Here is a 19694-nt window from a genome sequence, read left to right as displayed (position 1 = left end):
AAAAAAAAATTTATAAATCAGAGCCATCAAAATGTTTCCATTTTCAGCTAGAAATATTTTGGTTTGGTTGGTTTGTAGACTTTTGAGGAAAAGTAGACATTTTCTGTAAAAAGCGGACGCTTTCCATGTGAATTTATAGTCCCTGAAAATCAAAATTTTCCACCAAAAATAAATTTTGACAGAAATTTTTTCATCAGCCCTAGTGTGCATTATGCTGCTTTTCAGGACATTACTATGGCTAACTCTAAGGGAAAAGTCTAAGGAAATCGCTGGGACTATTGAAGAAATGAGATATTGCTCAGTGTGAGGAAGGATGGTAGAGTCTGGCCTTAAACAGGGTTATTGCATGGAAGGTTAAAGTATGATGAATCACAGCAATTTCAGTAGAATAATTATATTATAAAATTCTTTCATATGATTTCTGTAACTGGGTATTTTTGTAGTTATGAACAGGACCCTGAGGCTCCATTTCAAGAAAGCACTTAAGCTTGTGTGAAACTTGAAGCGTGGGAGTAATCCAACGGAAGTCAGTGGAACTACTCCCGTGATTAAAGTGTTTCACTGCTATATTGGGGCCTTAATCCAAAAAAATCAAAAATATGCATTCTACTCCAAGAGCATGTTTGACTACATTGTCCAACATCCTTAATGTACAACATGATGGAGTCTCTGCAGCAGCACTAACTCTAGTTTTCAATAATTGCTCACAGTCATTTGAATGCTGGTAAAATGGAAAAGTAGAGTGTGAAAAATATGGGAATTCCCTGAAATATCCTAGGGGAAAGCCTTATTGATTTAAGTTTAAGTATCTTTGAGGTCCACTGTATTAAATGCAAAGTTTATGTATTATTGTGGTTCAGGATTGTGCATAAACTCTCTAGGAGGAAGATGTGATATGAGGCCTGGGAGTTCAAAGGATTATACTGAAAATGTGCCAGACAAGAATGGACTTTTGGGACAATAAATGTGAAATGGATTTCCTGGGGAATACCTAATATTAATGCAAATTCCATGCCTCTAGTTATGTGAAAAAACAGCCTTTCAAAGCCACATCTTGAGGAGAGTGTCATTGTCTGCTGATTACCTGTTCCGGGAGATTGGAGATCAAAGGCCTGAGCTATATAAAGAAACTGGCTGATCAGTCCAGTCTTGGTTCTGGTTCTGAATCTGAAACGGTTATGAAATGGTAACCATGGGGGAAACCTAGTTTTGGGTTTTGAAGCACTGACACTTACCAGAAACCTAAGTTGGAGTGGGGTGCGTGTGTGACCTCTGCGTGTAGATTCTTTTATTGTTTGAATGTGTTTTCTCTGTAATTCTTTCACCTTAAGAATAAAGGTGCTTGCTTAGAAAGTGCTGTGTGGTAACTTATGACTATTGGCAATACACTTGCCATAGCCTCTGGAGAGAAAGCAAATTGCAGACACTGGCCTTTTAGAAAGTCTGTCTTGTTGGGGATATCAGTGTAAATCAGGAATCAGTAGCTCAGCCTCAACACCCTGTTCAGGAGGGAGAGAGATGTGGGTTTCAGCCCTGGAGAAGTGATGACTGAGGAGCTGGGAGCCTAGTGTGTGAAATAAAGGTAATAATTGGAGATATACCAATCTCCTAGAACTGGAAGGGATCTTGAAAGGTCATTGAGTCCAGCCCCCTGCCTTCACTAGCAGGACCAATTTTTGCCCCAGATCCCTAAGTGGCCCCCTCAAGGATTGAATTCACAACCCTGGATTTAGCAGGCTAATGCTCAAACCACTGAGCTATCCCTGCCCCCCCCCCCAGTGGTGGACCAGGAAGAGGGAATACATGTGTACTTACCTGGAAACTGTGATATAGGGATCACCCATATAAGGTTCCAAATTTCACCGGTGAAGATGCCCTGCAGAAATGGGAGTTGAAGAAATCCAGCACTTTAAAGGAGGAGTCTAATTAATAGCTTATAGTATTAGGCCATACAGACTAAGGGCTGATCCTGCACACCCCTACTTGAGCAAATAGTCATTACTCATACAGTGGCTTCAGTGAGACTTTTCAGGTGAGTGTTTGCAGAACTGGGCCAAAAGTTCTGTTCAGGGTGCTCTTACCACTAAAAATCCTCAAGTCTAGTGACACTAATTTCTCTTTGTTTAGAGAAGCACTGCTTTATCTACCCATCACATTGCTTCTAGCAGAAGTTTTGATTCAGTGACAAATCTACAATGTAACACATTTCTATTCCTATATTCAATACTATAGAATCTTTTATGGGTGTCACAGTTCAAGGCAACTGCACCTGTATTCCCTCTATATGGTCCAGCAAGGGCGCCCACTCACAAGTTTCCAGTTCCCCAGATGTTACTTCTTTCAGGCAGAGGTATGTGTCTCTCTACCTCATGACTGGAAGATTTTCAGGCTACATACTTCCTGCCTACACTGTGTATCCCCAGAAAAGGAGACTGCCTAGCAGGTTTCCTTTGCTTTTTCTTCAGAGGCTATAAACAGTGTGATTGCCCAGTTACCACATAGCTCTTCCTAAGCAAGCACATTTTATTTTTATGCTAAAAGTATTACAGAGAAAACATATTTACACAATAAAAGAACTGACATGCATATTGATTAGTTTACCAGAGATCACCCCAACTGTGGCAGATGAATATTCCTTCAATTCCCACTAAGGGAGTTTTCTGGGGTTACAAGTTCATAACTGCTTTGTCTTGGAACAAGAATACCCATGAATCTGTGTGTCACTCCTTTATCCAGTTTGGGTCTTTGAAGAGACTATGAATAGAAAATCAGCCAGATAATGGGTTTCTCCTCAAGGTACAGGATGATTCAAAAGGATGATTCCTAAGGTGGGTAATTTACATTCCCCTCCTGCCAAGTATTCCCTAGGAAACTCACTCAACTGAAAGTTCAGTCTTGTTTGGCCTGTTAATGCTCATGCCGCTTCCCAGGTTTACATTAGTCCTGTCTCCCTCTTAAAGAAGTTACATACAATTCCACAGTAATACATAAACATTTGCATTCTTTCAGAGTGGTAGCCGTGTTAGTCTGTATCAGCAAAAAGAACAGGAGTACTTGTGGCACCTTAGAGACTAACAAATGTATTTGGGCATAAGCTTTTGTGGGCTACAGCCCACTTCATCGGATACATGCAGTGGAAAACCCAGTAGGAAGATATATACACAGAGAACATGAAAAAATGGGTGTTGCCATACCAACTGTAATGAGAGTAATCAGTTAAGGTGAGCTATTATCAGCAGGAGAAAAAAAAACTTTTGTAGTGATAATCAGGATGGCCCATTTCCAGCTGTTGACAAGAAGGTGTGAGCAACAGTAGGGGGGGAAAATAGCATGGGGAAATAGTTTTTACTTTGTGTAATGACCCATCCACTCCCAGTCTTTAGTCAAGCCTAATTTAATGGTGTCCAGTTTGCAAATTAATTCCAATTCTGCAGCTTCTCGTTGGAGTCTGTTTTTGAAGTTTTTTTATTGGAGTATTGCGATTTTGAGATCTGTAATTGAGAGATCAGGGAGGTTGAAGTGTTCGCTGACTGGTTTTTGAATGTTATAATTTTCGACGTCTGATTTGTGTTGATTTATTCTTTTGCATAGAGACTGTCCAGTTTGGCCAATGTACATGGCAGGGGGCATTGCTGGCACATGATTGCATTTATCACATTGGTAGATGTGCAGGTGAACGAGCCTCTGATAGTGTGGCTGATGTGATTAGGTCATAGAATCATAGAATATCAGGGTTGGAAGGGACCTCAGGAGGTCATCTAGTCCAACCCCCTGCTCAAAGCAGGGCCAATTCCCAACTAAATCATCCCAGCCAGAGCTTTGTCAAGCCTGACCTTAAGGAAGGAGATTCCATCACCTCCCTAGGTAACCCATTCCAGTGCTTCACCACCCTCCCAATGAAAAAGTTTTTCCTAATATCCAACCTAAACCTCCCCCACTGCAACTTGAGACCATTATTCCTTGTTCTGTCACCTGGTACCACTGAGAAAAGTCTAGATCCATCCTCTTTGGAACCCCCTTTCAGGTAGTTGAAAGCAGCTATCAGATCCCCCCTCATTCTTCTCTTCTGCAGACTAAACAATCCCAGTTCCCTCAGCCTCTCCTCATAAGTCATGTGCTCCAGCCCCCTAATCATTTTTGTTGCCCTCCGCTGGACTCTTTCCAATTTTTCCACATCCTTCTTGTAGTGTGGGACCCAAAACTGGACACAGTACTCCAGATGAGGCCTCACCAATGTTGAATAGAGGGGAATGTAATGTCCCTCGATCTGCTGGCAATGCCCCTACTTATACAGTCCCAAATGCCGTTACCCTTCTTGGCAACAAGGGCACACTGTTGACTCATATCCAGCTTCTCGTCCACTGTAACCCCTAGGTCCTTTTCTGCAGAACTGCTGCCTAGCCACTCGGTCCCTAATCTGTAGCAGTGCATGGAATTCTTCCATCCTAAATGCAGGACTCTGCACTTGTCCTTGTTGAACCTCATCAGATTTCTTTTAGCCCAATCCTCTAGGTCCCTTTGTATCCTATCCCTACCCTCCAGTGTATCTACCACTCCTCGCAGTTTAGTGTCATCTGCAAACTTGCTGAGAGTGCAGTCCACACCATTCTCCAGATCATTAATGAAGATATTGAACAAAAACAGCCCCAGGACCGACCCTTGGGGCACTCTGCTTGATACTGGCTGCCAACTAGACATGGAGCCATTGATCACTGCCCATTGAGCCTGACAATCTAGCCAGCTTTCTATCCACCTTATAGTCCTATGATGGTGTCCCCTGAATAGATATGTGGGCAGAGTTGGCAATGGGCTTTGTTGCAAGGATAGGTTCCTGGGTTAGTGTTTTTGTTGTGTGATTGCTGGTGCGTATTTGCTTCAGGTTGGGGGGCGGTCTGTAAGCAAGGACTGGCTTGTCTCCCAAGATCTGTGAGAGTGAGGGATCGTCCTTCAGGATACGTTGTAGATCCTTGATGATGCGCTGGAGAGGTTTTAGTTGGGGTCTGAAGGTGATGGCTAGTGGCGTTCTGTTACTTTCTTTGTTGGGCCTGTCCTGTAGTAGGTGGCTTCTGGGTACTCTTCTGGATCTGTCAATCTGTTTCTTCACTTCAGCAGGTGGGTATTGATAGAGATCTTGTAGGTGTTTGTCTCTGTCTGAGGAGTTGGAGCAAATGTGGTTGTATCTTAGAGCTTGGCTGTAGACAATGGATCGTGTGGTGTGGTCTGGATGGAAGCTGGAGGCATGTAGGTAAGTATAGCGGTCAGTAGGTTTCCAGTATAGGAAGGTGTTTATGTGACTGTCGCTTATTAGCACTGTGGTGTCCAGGAAGTGGATCTCTTGTGTGGACTGGTCCAGGATGAGGTTGATGGTAGGATGGAAATTGTTGAAATCATGGTGGAATTCCTCAAGGGCTTCTTTTCCATGGGTCCAGATGATGAAGATGTCATCAATGTAGCACAAGCAGAGTAGGGGGTCCAATGAGAAACTGCAGAATTGCAAACTGGACACCATTAAATTAGGCTTGACTAAAGACTGGGAGTGGATGGGTCATTACACAAAGTAAAAACTATTTCCCCATGCTATTTTTCCCCTACTGTTGCTCACACCTTCTTGTCAACTGCTGGAAATGGGCCATCCTGATTATCACTACAAAATATTTTTTCTCCTGCTGATAATAGCCCACCTTAATTGATTACTCTCATTACAGTTGATATGGCAAGGCAATTTTTTCATGTTCTCTGTGTATATATATCTTCCTACTGTATTTTCCACTCCATGCATTCGATGAAGTGGGTTTTAGCCCATGAAAGCTTATGCTCAAATAAATTTGTTAGTCTCTAAGGTGCCACAAGTACTCCTCATTCTATTTGCATTCTTAATAAAATGAACTCCTAAAATACTTAAACTTACTTCAGTAGCATTTAACTTACTTCAGTAAGTTTTGTCCATGATATTGCAGGAAATTGTCGTATCTGTCACAAGAAGTTTATGATTATAAAAAGAAAACTAAAGAATTATGTTCAGCAGAATGTCTTTCTAACTCTTCTGCTGTTTTGCAGTAGCCTCAAGCTTGTCATTTCTATTACTTAATTCAAAGAGACTATAGGACTGTAGTTACAAGAAATAACTAAGGGCTTGTCTATCTGGAGAATTAGTGCACGACAAACTGGGTGTGAATCTACAGCGCTGTAGCATTAGCTCACTATGTGGACCCTTCTACTGCACACTAAAGCATTCTGTAGTATGCTTTGACATACTGCTGTTTGCACAATGGAACTTTCAGTGCACAGTAGCAAGGTCCATATTGCCAGTTAGCGTGTGGCAGGCTAGAGGACTGTAGATCTACACTCCAGCTTATCATGCACTAACTCTCCATATAGACATATCCTAAGAGTGGGATTTTCAAAGGACCCTGAGTTAAATGTCCACATTTCTTATTTCAGAGTGGTAGCCGCGTTAGTCTGTATCAGCAAAAACAACGAGGAGTCCTTGTGGCACCTTAGAAACTAACAAATTAATTTGAGCATAAGGTTTCGTGGGCTAAAACCCACTTCATTGGATGCATGCAGTGGAAAATAAATACAGTAGGAAGATATACATACAATATCTACTGTATTTTCCACTGCATGCATCTGATGAAGTGGGTTTTAGCCCATGAAAGCTTGTGCTCAAATTAATTTGTTAGTTTCTAAGGTGCCACAAGTACTTCTGTTCTTTTCACATTTCTTATGTTTCTTTTAAGTTCCCAGTTTAAAATGATATATCTGCCATATAGTTGTTTTTGATATCTGCTTCCTCATTTCTTCTCCCTTTCCCTCCCTTTTTAAAAAAACTTAATTAACCCTCCTTTTTACTGTTAAATTAACACTTTGGAAAATGTAATTTGAATGCGGTGCACTGACAGTTAGATGCCCATTCTCTCTATTCGCCAAAACAGCAGTCACAACACTCCCCCTGTACTGAGATAAAATATATCCCTGTATTTCTTCAACTGCCCAGAAAGATCACTACTAAATGTAATGTTGTATGTGTTCAGTTATAAGTATGAAACAGCATCGCATGCAGTGTTGTCAGTCAACTCAACTTCAAGTCTCTCTCCCTGCTCAGTGGACCAAAATGTAACTGGTGTCAGTGAAACCTTATCAGAACAACCAGATTCAGGTAAGGAATTGTAACTGAAAATACATCTAAATGTGACAATTTTGACCTACTTATAAATCGGTCTTCACACAAGGGGGCAATTCACCCCAGTGTGGAGGGCCAGTACAATTCTAAACCCCATTTAATCCTTAACTTATTTGGCGGGTGTTAGTGACACGTCAGTGATACAGCAGCCTTGAAAATCTCACTCAGAGCAAGCACATCTACCAATCCAGAAGTATCTGAACTACTGGGGCCCAGTTTCTTCCACCCTTCCGGATACAAGTACCTCAGATTGACGTTAAAGGAATTTCTCATATACTGTAATTTGTGAGGAGAATTGATTCCCAAAGGAAATTTAAGAGCCCAAGCTGTGTTAGAGTTAATTGGAAATTAACTGGCATTTCTGTGATCTTCATATACCTCACTACCAGTTTAGAATATACCTATAGAGCATCTGCAGCTGTATGCTGCATGGGAGGAGAAAAAGGACTCTAGGACCCACGAGCCAACTGCTAGCCTGGATCAGGGGACATAGTTGAAGGTGTAAATGAAATGTCATAGAGTATGTCTATTACAATTTTAATCTGTTGTTTATTTTTCTCTAAACATTCTTCACTAACAATACAGACCATTATCCTTGCATTACTATCTTTGGTAGACAAGCATGTGACTGTTATCAGGAAGTGTTGTTAAAGGGAGGGCTGATGATTTTGGGGTTTATGAGTTTGGTAACCTAGACAGAGTCTTAGTCTTATGTAAGGAAAAACAACTGAGCAAGATGAGAGAGTGTGTTAAATGGAGTTCTAGCCAGGCTCAAGGTTTATTGTTCTACTGTAAAGATAGTAATTACTCTTATTTACAGATTGTGTAAAGGCAGCAGCATCATATATATGGATATATGTCTTATTGGGCAACTTGTTACGTGGAGTTGGGGAATCACCAATAACACCGCTAGGAATTTCTTACCTTGATGATTTTGCTAAAGAAGAAGATACTCCTTTCTACATAGGTAATCTTAAGAGAATGAAAAGGCTGGTTATGAAGAAACAGTGACAGGATCAAATTTGCTTTAGCTTTAGAAGTAGATCATCTTCCTCTAAAGAGTCCTATTTATTTTATTTTATTTTTTAAAAAACTCTCTCCATTAACACCAGGCAAAATCTTTTGACAAAGCTTTTTTTTTCTCTCTGATAAATGCAGATTTGCATCCACTGAAACAATTTGTGTTGAATTTGCCAAATTGTTTTGGTCGAATAAAATAACAAACAACCTCCCCTCCCTCAAAAAACCACAGAAACAGAAATTACAAAATCAGAAAAAGTCAAAATATTTGGATGCGACTTTTTCTAAATGAAACATGTCAGCTTTTCAATTTGAAATTACTTTTCATTTCAAAATTTTATTCACTTTTATTAACAGCATTTTATAAAGGCAAAAAAACTCCCTCAATAATGAACATTTTTTTCCAGGTTGAACACCACATTTCATTTGACTGGAAATGAAATTTTGGTGACTTTTTCAGTGTGCTGAAAATTTTTAAAAAAATTCATTTTGGGTTGTCTCAAAATTTTCTTTTCTTTTCTTTTCTTTTCTTTGACCACCTAACCAAAGAATTAGTTACCCTCACAGCTCTACTCTCCATTTTGACTGTGATTTACAAAGGAGCCTATGTGAGTTAGGTGCCTAAGTCCTTAGATTCTTTTGAAAAATGGTAGCCTTCATTCCTAGTCAATTGCTGCCTTCAAAAGAAAATGACAAGGTTGTATAAATTTCCCTGTAATGTTTTTGTCTTAACCCACTGAGTCCTGGTTCATTCTACCTGCAGTGAGACTTGAATTTGAGTTTTATGTGAATGGAGTTAATCTGGCTCTTGTAGTCTTGAATGGCCACTAAACACATTTAAATAAATCAATAAATGATACATTAATACTGCCTAAGGTGATCTTTTTCACCAAAAAGGAGAAGAATAAAAAACCTCTTTCACATGGCAGGATGCTAGTCTTTGCACTTCCTGGAATATCCTGGTTCTAGGAGAGGAATAAGAAAAGTAGGTGGAAAACATATAGGGCCACATGTCTGTAAATTTACCAGTGTCTACTTCATTATATTTTCAGCATGTTTGCACACAGTAGCAATGATCGGGCCAATAATCGGCTACCTGTTGGGATCGCTGTGTGCCAGCTTGTATGTGGATATTGGATTTGTGGATCTAGGTAAGGAAAAATTGAGAGCCGATTATATTAAACTATTGTATAATAATCAATATGGCCAGTCCTTTATATCAGGATATGCCAAATATTTTCATGCCTTTTAGTAAATAATAAATGTGTTTGTTTCAAGGTGAGGTGAGAACAAACTGTTTTCCCTGAAAAAATAATTTAAAAGTCATAGGTATGAGAAATATTTTAGGCCCAATTCAGGAAAGCACTTGAGTATAGGCTTAAATCCATGCCTATTCAATAAAGCATTTAAACATGCTTAAATGTAAGTATGTGCTTACACACCCTCACGGAATGCTTTGCTGAGTCATGCCCTTACTGATGGGGGTTGGATAGCATATCCATTTTTCATTTTAGGTGGTTAATTTGAAATGTTGGCTGAGCATATAAGATGTTAATTGTTTAATATTACTCTCTATTACTGAGTTCAAATTTTACGAAGGGTTAAACAAAAAAGAAAATATCCGAGGTGATGTTTTTGAAGGGGCTTCTATTGGGGGTCCATTCGTGTGCATTCAAATTTTCACACACAGACACGTGTGCTCACTCTTTTCCATTGCAAACATCTGTGCATGTGTAATATAAATAAATAGTGATAATGAAGGCATTTGAAATGTAACACCCATTGGTGATCTTTAAATAGCCTAAGATCTGAGCATATGCTTGCAGGAGGAGACTGTTTACAGTGCCCCCATACAGGTGTTTGCTTATTTTGCCCCGATCCCAACAAACTGTTGATCATATATGCCATGGTCACTGGGTTAACTACAGCTATGACTGCTCCTGGTCTCCTAGAGTGCAATCTCTCAGGTGATGGGCTTCATTACCTCCACTTCTTTTTGGGATGGAATCATGCAATTCTCTCACTATGAGACCCGGCCTTCAGCTGCAGTCCCTTTTGGACGAACCATGATTTCTTAGCAGGTTCAACTGGGGTTTTGGACCCTTGTACTGATTTTCCTTCAGGAACTTGGACAAGTGGTTATTACACTGACCAAGCAAGTTTCTTAAAGCAATGCATTGTTGATTCAGAACCAAGGCATTCAGAGAAACAGATCTTAAACCAGTAAATAGACTATATACATCTGTACCTTACCTAAGCTAAGGCAGGCCTTGCTTATGCCAGGCACCCCCTCACTTGCTTTGCAAGTTGAGATAAGCTAGGAGACCCATCAATCCCTGTCTCTTACTGTCTTATCAGAGGCTGTCCTTTTATCAGTGATAAAGCTCTGTTTAAATATCCTGCCTGGATTTTCCTACCCTGTCAAGACACACACTGAGACACACACGGAATCACCAGCCAGGCAGTACCCTTAGCAAGGTAGAGGTAAAACCTAATAGAAATTGACAATTCTATTGTATTTGTGTACCGGCAGTAGGGCTTATTTGAAGCCATTGTTTGTTCCTCAGCCCAGTGTACCCAGCTCTTGCATGACTTAACTCTTTGGTAGTCACATAGCAAACAATAGATAAACAATCCAACAAATAGATGGACATATGATATTCATAAAAATACTGCAGGCCGCTTCCACATTCTCCATAATACGGACTTAAGTATGTGACAAATCTCACTGAAGCCAATGGGACTCCTTATGTGTTTAAAGTTAAGCACATGATTAAGCATTTTGCTGGAAGGTCCTATAAGAGAAAAGGTTAAGTAAAAAGTACTGTGTCCTAGCAGATCCAGGGTGTGTGTGTGACTCTGCTTGAAACCTATTTCAGATTCCCATGTTCTCAAAAGTACCATAAGTTCTGCGGCATGTAGCCTTGAATCATACAAGTTAGCAAATGTGTGAAGGCAAGTAAAAAACACCACCAACCAAGACATTCATCTGTACAGATAGTCATCTGTAACCTATCATTTAAATCAGCTTCTGTACCAAATGACTGGAGGATAGCTAATGTGATGCCAAATTTTTAAAAGGGCTCCAGAGGTGACCCTGGAAACTACAAGCCAGTAAGCCTCACTTCAGTACCGGGCAAATTGGTTGACACTATCATAAAGAACAAAATTGTCAGACACATAGATGAATATCATTTGTTGGGAAATAGTCAACATGGTTTTTGTAAAGGGAAATCATGCCTAACCAATCTACTAGAATTCTTTGAGGGGGTGTAGCAAAGCGACGACTCACTGGCATGGCACCTCCTGCTGGTCATCCAGGGAATTAGCTTTTCCACTCTTGGAGTGCCCTCTGCCGGCCGGTGGCTTGCCCGCTGCAGGCCACCTCCTGGACCCCGGTGCCCCTTTACCTTGGGTGCTGCCCTGTGGCAGTACCCCCACTCTCTGGGTCTCCCCACCAAGGGGAACCCCCAACCCTCTATCCCAACCTTGCCTCAGTGGCTACTGACAGTCACCATCTAGCCCCTGCTCACTGAGGCAGACTGCAGTCTGGGTTTGGACCTGCTGCCTTTGCCTACCCTGGGCTGCACCTCTGCAACCCCAGTACCCTTTCTGGCCTTTAGCAAGGCCTGCAGCCTGGGGGTTTTCCAGGCCAGAGCTCCCCAGTTCCTCTGGCCTTTCCCCAGCCCTGCTCCATTCTAGGTACCCTGCTGTGCTCCCAAGAAGCCAGACCCATCTCTCTCCAAGCTAGAGAGAGAGAATGTCTGAGCTCCTGGCCCACAGCCTTTTATAGGGCCAGCTGTGGCCTGATTGGGGTGTGGCCCCAGCTGTGGCTGTTTCCTTTTTTCTAAAAGCTGGGTAGCTGCCCCACTACAGGGGGTCGACAAGCATGGGAACAAAGGAGATCCAGTTGATATAGTGTATTTAGATTTTCAGAAAGCCTTTGACAAGGTCCCTCACCAAAGGCTCTTAAGCAAAATAAGCAGTCATGGGATAGGAGGGAAGGTTCCCTCATGGATTGGTAACTGGTTAAAAGATAGGAAACAAAGGGTAGGAATAAATGGTCAGTTTTCAGAATGTAGAGAGGTAAATAGCAGTATCCCCCAGGGGTCTGTACTGGGACCAATCCTATTCAACATATTAATAAACGATCTGGAAAAAGGGGTAAACAGTGAGGTGGCAAAATTTGCAGATGATACAAAACTATTCAAGATAGTTAAGTCCCTGGCAGACTGCGAAGAGCTACAAAAGGATCTCACAAAACTGGGTGACTAAGCAACAAAATGGCAGATGAAATTTAATGTTGATAAATGCAAAGTAATGCACATTGGAAAACATAATCCTAACTATACATATACAATGATGGGGTCTAAATTAGCTGTTACCACTCAAGAAAGAGATCTTGGAGTCATTGTGGATAGTTCTCTGAAATCACTCAATGTGCAACAGCAGTCAGAAAAGTGAACAGAATGTTGGGAATCATCAAGAAAGGGATAGAAAATATCATATTGCCTCTATATAAATTCATGGTACGCCAACACCTTGAATACTGCGTGCAGATGTGGTCGCCCCATCTCAAAAAAGATATATTGGAGTTGGAAAAGATTCAGAAAAGGGCAACAAAAATTATTAGGGGTATAGAACGGCTTCTGTATGAGGAGAGAGTAATAAAACTGGGACTTTTCCGCTTGGAAAAGAGGCGACTAAGGGGGGATATGATAGAGGTCTATAAAATCATGAGTGGTTTAGAGAAAGTAAATAAGGAAGTGTTATTTACTCCTCCTCATAATACAAGAACCAGGGGCCACTAAATGAAATTAATTGGTAGCAGGTTTAAAACAAACACAAGAAAGTATTTTTTCAGGCAATGCACTGTCAACCTCTGGAACTCCTTGCCAGAGGGTGTTGTCAAGGCCAACACTATAACGCGGTTTGAAAGGGAGCTAGATAGATTCATGGAAGATAGGTCCATCAATGCAGGGGTGAGCTGGAGCCCGTTCGCACCGGTTCGCACGAACCCGTTGTTAAATTTAGAAGCGGTTTTAGAACCGCTTGTTAACTAGCTTCCCTGCGAGGGAAGCTTTGATGGGCTCTGCCTGGGAAGCCTGTAATTCCTCCTCCCGGCCACCGGGGGGCGCTGCGCTGCGCTGCGAGAGCCATGTGAGCTGCCTCCTGGCCCTGTTGCTGCTCCTGCTCTTTGGACCTCTGGCCCTGGGGCTCCTGCTGCTGCCTGGTGAGTCCCCGGCTGCGTCCTGCTGCTCCCAACTCCCCCCGCCGTGTGAGTGTCTGCGCCCCTCCCCCGCCTTCCCTGCCACAGCCACCCCCTGCCACAGCCACTCCCAGCCGCCCTCTGCCCGCAGCCACCCGCAGCCACCCCCTGCCCACAGCCGCCCGCAGCCCGCCCGTCTGCATCACCTGCCCACAGCCAGCCCGTGTCACTCCCTGCCTCCAGCTAGCCCTGCCCACGCCCCTATCTGCAGCCAGCCCCACGTCCACTGGTGCCCTGCAGTTCCCAGGGCAGTAACCCTGCACACCTGCTTCAATGAGGGGGGGGGCAGGGAGCAGCTGGGACCCACACATGTGCACACCCTAGAGTGACCAGACAGCAAGTGTGAAAAATCGGGACGGGGGTGAGGGGTAATAGGAGCCTATATAAGAAAAAGACCCAAAAATTGAGACTGTCCCTGATCACCACCCACACATGTGAAACAGAGCTCATTTCTAGTTCAGCCCCATCTTTTTAAAAAAGAACTTTAGGTAGGGTTAAAATACATCTGTATTTTCCTGGACATGTCAGGCTTTTCGGTTCTTAATCACCTCCTGGGAAAATATGGACGTATGGTAACCCTATTGGTACAAAAAATACATGCTGTCGCACATCCCTTAAATCAGAACTTTTTATAGGGAACCCGTTGTTAAATCAGAACTTTTTATAGGGAACCCGTTGTTAAGATTTTGGCAGCTCATCACTGCATCAATGGCTATTAGCCAGGATGGGCAGGGATAGTGTCCCTAGCCTCTGTTTGCCAGAAGCTGGGATTGGGTGACAGGGCATGGATCACTTGATGATAACCTGCTGTTCATTCCCTTTGGGGCAGCTACCATTGGCCACTGTCAGGGGACAGAATACTGGGCTTGATGGACCTTTGGTCTGACGCAGTATGGCCATTCTTATGTTCTTATATTATATGACTGCTGGTGCCCTTCTTGCTTTATATCATCTTTCAATATATCTCACTAAATATTGAAAATACTGAGTTTCCTTCCAGTGTATAATGTAGATTTCCCAGCAATTACAGGGGGGTATCTCTTTTTTTCTTCATTAATTCATGAATTCATTTTTTGTCTCATTTTATTCTAGGTAGCATAACCATAACTCCAAAAGACTCCCGGTGGGTAGGTGCATGGTGGCTTGGTTTTATTATAGCTGGAATAACTAATCTCATTGCTGCCATACCATTCTGTTTCCTGCCAAAGAGTCTCAAAAAGCAGAAGGAAGAGAATAATGACAACATTTCATCTGATCTCTCCAAAATTAAAGGAGACCAGAGCAGGCATCACAAATCTGAAAATCATCAGCCAGTCAAGTGGTCAGTAATTTCAAAAGGCAAGTGTTCCATATGTTCTGCCAAACTGGAAACCTACCAGTACAATGTAACACAGGAATACCCCAAGTTCCCCACCCCCACCCACACGATTATTTGAAGTCATTGGGTTTCTGGGTGGCCATGAAGGTTGACCTGCATTGGATCAATTACATAATCAGGATCTACATTTTAAAGTTTGCACTAGAAATAAACTGTAACTGAGGAAAAATGAGTGACCAGAATTAACTAAAATCTGTGTTAAAATTAGTGATGGGTAAGCCTAAAAAAATCAGAAGGTTCTTTTCCCAGCAAGTCAGACTGTATTATTTTCATGATCATCACAGATTTAATGGAAAATGTGAAATCAACTGTCTGCAATGAAAAATACATAAAACCTGATTTTTCCATTCTGGCTGAACTGTGCTCAATGTAGGAATGTGGGAGGGTAGAGGCAAGAAAAAAGATGACATTGTGCCATCTTTAAACTTCTATTCTGGTTCAGTTCTGTAGTCTTTTATTTTATTTAAAGTGAATTTAGTAGTGTTGTATTACATCACTGTGGATTTGGCTCTGGTGGCTAGAGTTGTACATTCAACAGAGTGAACGTTACCTCTGCTACTTGCTTCAGATTTAGAGTGTCTAGGAACACGTAAAGACCATGGTTAGTGACCAAACGCATATTCACACATACATGGTCTAGTCTCTTTTACAAGCTTTGTTAAAGTTACAATTAAAGTTATGATTACCTAAGCATATAAATTTTTTTATAAAGACCTATACACAAGTTAAAAAAAATCATTATACTCACACACCCTTAACAATATTCTTAAGGTCCAATGGCTGCCTTGCCAATTGATCATCAGTAAAGGGATGGCTCCTGATGGAGTTTCCCATAGCGAACACAGTTTTCCTAATCTGGACACCCTATTTTTATAATGTGATTCTAACTATACCTCTTTAGCATTTATGCACGTAGTGCACTCTGTGGTTAGAGCATGTGTTAGAAAAATGTGACTACCGGATATCTTGTAAGCAAAAACGTATTCTGTTAATTTTTCACAATATCACCCATTGGTATATCTTTTCCTGTAATTTAGTGGGGGGGATAGGGTCATTCTTTGGTCACTTACTTATGTCAAGCATTTCTTAAGTCTCTGGCCTAGTATGGCTAAGTTAAAATCTTACAGGCCTCAACCTGTAGGCCTTGTGTTTAAGCCCTACTTACTTAGATACCTACTATGTAATTATCCCTTCTAACTACTGATCTATTTTATACTTCTATAATCCTACAATTTAACTCTATTCTGCATTCAATGATTATATATGATGGGGAGGCCAACCTGTGGCTCCGAAGCCACATGCGTCTCTTCAGAAGTTAATATGTGGCTCCTTGTATAGGCACCGATTCTGGGACTGGAGCTACAGGCACCAAATTTCCAGTGTGTCGGGGGGTGCTCACTGCTCAACCCCTGGCTCTGCCACAGGCCTTGCCCCCACTCCACCCTTTCCCATCCCCTCCCCTAAGCCTGATGTTCCATCGCTCCTCCCCCTTTCCCCCAGAGCCTCCTGCATGCCACAAAACACCTGATCAGGAGGGAAGGGGAGGCACTGATCGGCAGGGCTGCCGGTGGGCGGGAGGAGGGGGCAGCTGATGAGGGGCTGCTAACGTATTACTGTGGCTCTTTGGCAATGTACATTGGTAAATTCTGGCTCCTTCTCAGGCTCAGGTTGGCCACCCCGGATAAATGACATAACATATTAGTTAATCATAACATCACACAATAAATGAACAATAAACTAAAATCATTGGCTACAGTTCCCAATGCAAGACACGACACAAGGTACAGCGGAACCATGGAGAAATCACTTTGGTCTGGATCCTGCAGTGAGATTCATGTGAGCAGACAGTCCCTTTGGCCTGTGTGCTGCCCCATTGACTTCAGTTTCCCCAGAGCCCTTCTGTGTAGAGCTCACTGGTGGACTGGGGCCTCAGTTGGCATGTCTCCACTGAAGTTTCTAGAATTACCATTTCTGAGGTTTCGACTGTAATTTCACAGCCTATATTCTAATTGAGGACCAGAATCTGCTCTCAGATACTCACCTGCAAATCCTACTGAAGCCGGTGGGATAAGCACCTATGTGTCTGAGGGCAGGATCTGGTTCTGAATCTCATAGATTATTTACCAGTAATTATGCCAAGCATTTTTAAAAATAAAATTGTATGTTGTTTCTTTCAGGTTTCTTTATCTCTCTGAAAAGAGTATTGAGTAATAGAATTTATGTAACATTTTTGTGTTGTTCACTGTTACAATTCAGTAGCTTTATTGGTTTCTTGACTTACAAACCAAAATACATGGAACAACAGTATGGTCAGTCAGCATCTAAGTCTAACTTTGTAACAGGTGAGTGTTACAGTGCTTGGGAAAGTATTTTGATGTACATTTTATTGAGCATGGTGAGTTTTCTGAAGGGAAAAAGAGTCCCCCTTCTGTGATGGAATTATACAAAATCACCATAGAGCTTGATTCCGTGGTGGACAGTTAGGGTGACTGTAATGTGTCTCTCTTTGTTTCCTTTTCATGAGACAAAATTGTAATAGATGTCTGCCAGGATAAATTTGCATGAAGCTTTGAATATATAGAATTGCTAAGGACTCTATTGTGGCTTTGTCATGAGCAACTTTGGAGCAGACACACCAGGTGGCAGATGTGAGACATCATCTCAGAGTATTACAGGCTATGTCTATACTTGTGTGCATATCTGAGTACTAGATTATGTTCATACCATGTTCATACTTGTGTGTGTTTCCCGTATACACATACACATGCATACTGTGCTGGACACTAGTATACAGCTGTGCACACACATATACCTGTGTCTACACTATCGTTGTAGGTACTTAATGTTAGCGCTTAATGTTTCAGGAACAGTATTCCAGGATTCTGTGCATCACAGGGAGACACTCTATGAACTGCTTTGCTGTGTTTTGTTGGTACGGTCTTCTGCTTTCACACATTTGCCTATGGCCCTTCCTGCTCATGTTGCCCTTCACAGTTATTCCCTACAAAACTGTGTGGAAAACATGGAGCAAATGGATGATTATCTGGTTCTACTTCTGCTCCTTATTGCGGACCAATGGGTATGCAGTGGAGTATGCACTCTGTGAGATGTTGGATGGAATTTGGCCAGCATTTTCTGACACATGGAAGATGGCTGACTTTGAGGGTTAATAACAATTCATTCAGCTCATATGGTACAGATATGATGAATGCCAGTGTTGTCATGGTATGCTCTTTAGTTGACTGTCACTTCTGATGCAGGAGAACTAGCACACTGTGGTGAAATTATATTGTTTGGAAACCTGGGATGACTAGTAGTGGCTTGAAAACTTCTGAATGAAGAAACAGACCTTCACTGAACTGTGTGAAGAGCTTGCAAAGCCCTTCTAGCACACTCCATTCAAGGAAACCATACCGATTCAGAAGTGGGTTGTTATTGCCCAGTGGAAGCTGGCAACACCAAACAGCTATAGGTCTGTTGCAAACCACTCTAGGTTTGGAAAGTCCACTGTGAAGGTGGTTGTTGTGCAGATTTGTGAGGCAATTAATTTACCCAGTGATTGCCATAAGAAAAGTTCCAAAAATAACATATGAATTTCAGAGGATGCGGCTTCCGAACTGTGCAGAGACTATTGGTGGCACTCAGATCCCAATATTTTGCCCAACACAAGGGGCACAACTGAGTATGTGACACAAAAAGGTTACCATTCAATCATTCTGAAAGGCTTAGAAGACCACAAGGGCAGATTCATTAATACAAATGTGAGAAACACTGGATGCTGGGTGCTGAGGAGATCAGGGTTGTACTTGAAGTGGGGGGAAAAGGGATTTTATTTCCCAGAAATGTGGTTCTATACAGTGTGTCTGTGCCATCTTGTATTGTAGTATACCTGCTTCTGCTTGGCTCATGAAACTGTACCCAACATCAATGACCCTGGAAAACAGGAATTCAGTTACAAGCTAAGTAGCTGCAGACTGGTCATGGAGTGCACGTTTGGTAAACTGAAAGCTCATTGGTGCTGCCTTTGCAGCTGTCTGGATGCCAATGTGGCAAACACTGTTCATATAATCATCACCTGCTGCATACTTCAGAACATTTGTGAGATAAAGGGAAATGTTTCCACCCTGAGTGAGCTCAGGACAAGTCTGGTTTAAAAACTCTGTACAGGAAGCTGGATTCCACCCATGTGACTACTGGTCCTGGTTCCCAATGAGAGAGGAAAATCAGTGATGCTGTATGTGCTATATCTTGGCACAGCAGAGAGGCAGAGGATGACATCAGCCTGTGCCAAGGGACACGTATTCATCCTGTATAGCTTCTGAATATGCACATGAGGAAACATTCGTACATACTTACAGGGCTACACAGCTTTGTGAGAGTTTTGTTCCCCTGTAGCCAGAAGTCATTAGCCATTTATTCATGTGACATTGCACACATTAATGACAATTAACAGGGCACCTCTACTGGGTTTTCACCTTTGTGTTGTGGAGGGTGGCAACTGAGTCATTATGTGCTCATTGAGCAATGTTTTTGTCTACACTATTCACACTTCTTTAGAAACCTTGCCTATTTGGAACACTTAAACTTTTTAAGCGAGCTTATGAGTGTTTGCTTTGATGGGGAAAGTATTGCATTGTGCTTTTAGACTTTTTATTGTCAGCAGAGTTAAGTGCAACTAAGGACTGTTATAGAGCATTAGTCCTTGGTATCGTTGAAATTCTTAAAGTTTTGGCAAGGCAGGAAGGGGGTGTTTCTGTACAGGGTACTGCCCTTGTCTGTTATTGCTGGTATGTTCTCTTTTTGTTTGTTACTATTCTTTGGTTTTGGTTTTCAACATGTCTAAT

General features: G+C 42.0%; 1 protein-coding gene across 2 annotated transcripts in view; it reads left to right on the top strand.

Moving 5' to 3' along the window:
• Positions 1 to 19694, top strand: part of LOC120384775 (solute carrier organic anion transporter family member 1B3-like) — a 45820-nt gene that overhangs the window by 9486 nt on the left and 16640 nt on the right. The window contains exons 5-9 of one of the 2 annotated variants that reach the window (XM_039503822.1): positions 7035 to 7159; positions 8004 to 8150; positions 9256 to 9354; positions 14565 to 14810; positions 17028 to 17192. In XM_039503822.1, the coding sequence (XP_039359756.1) occupies positions 7035 to 7159; positions 8004 to 8150; positions 9256 to 9354; positions 14565 to 14810; positions 17028 to 17192 (782 nt within the window). The remainder of the gene's footprint in view (positions 1 to 7034; positions 7160 to 8003; positions 8151 to 9255; positions 9355 to 14564; positions 14811 to 17027; positions 17193 to 19694) is intronic. The other variant, XM_039503825.1, reaches the window with a different exon arrangement.

This window comes from Mauremys reevesii, linkage group 1, assembly GCF_016161935.1.
Source record: "Mauremys reevesii isolate NIE-2019 linkage group 1, ASM1616193v1, whole genome shotgun sequence".
NCBI classification, from domain to species: Eukaryota; Metazoa; Chordata; order Testudines; family Geoemydidae; genus Mauremys; species Mauremys reevesii.
The sequence above is the reverse complement of the archived record's forward strand: the minus strand, read 5'-3'. Positions and strand labels throughout refer to the sequence as shown.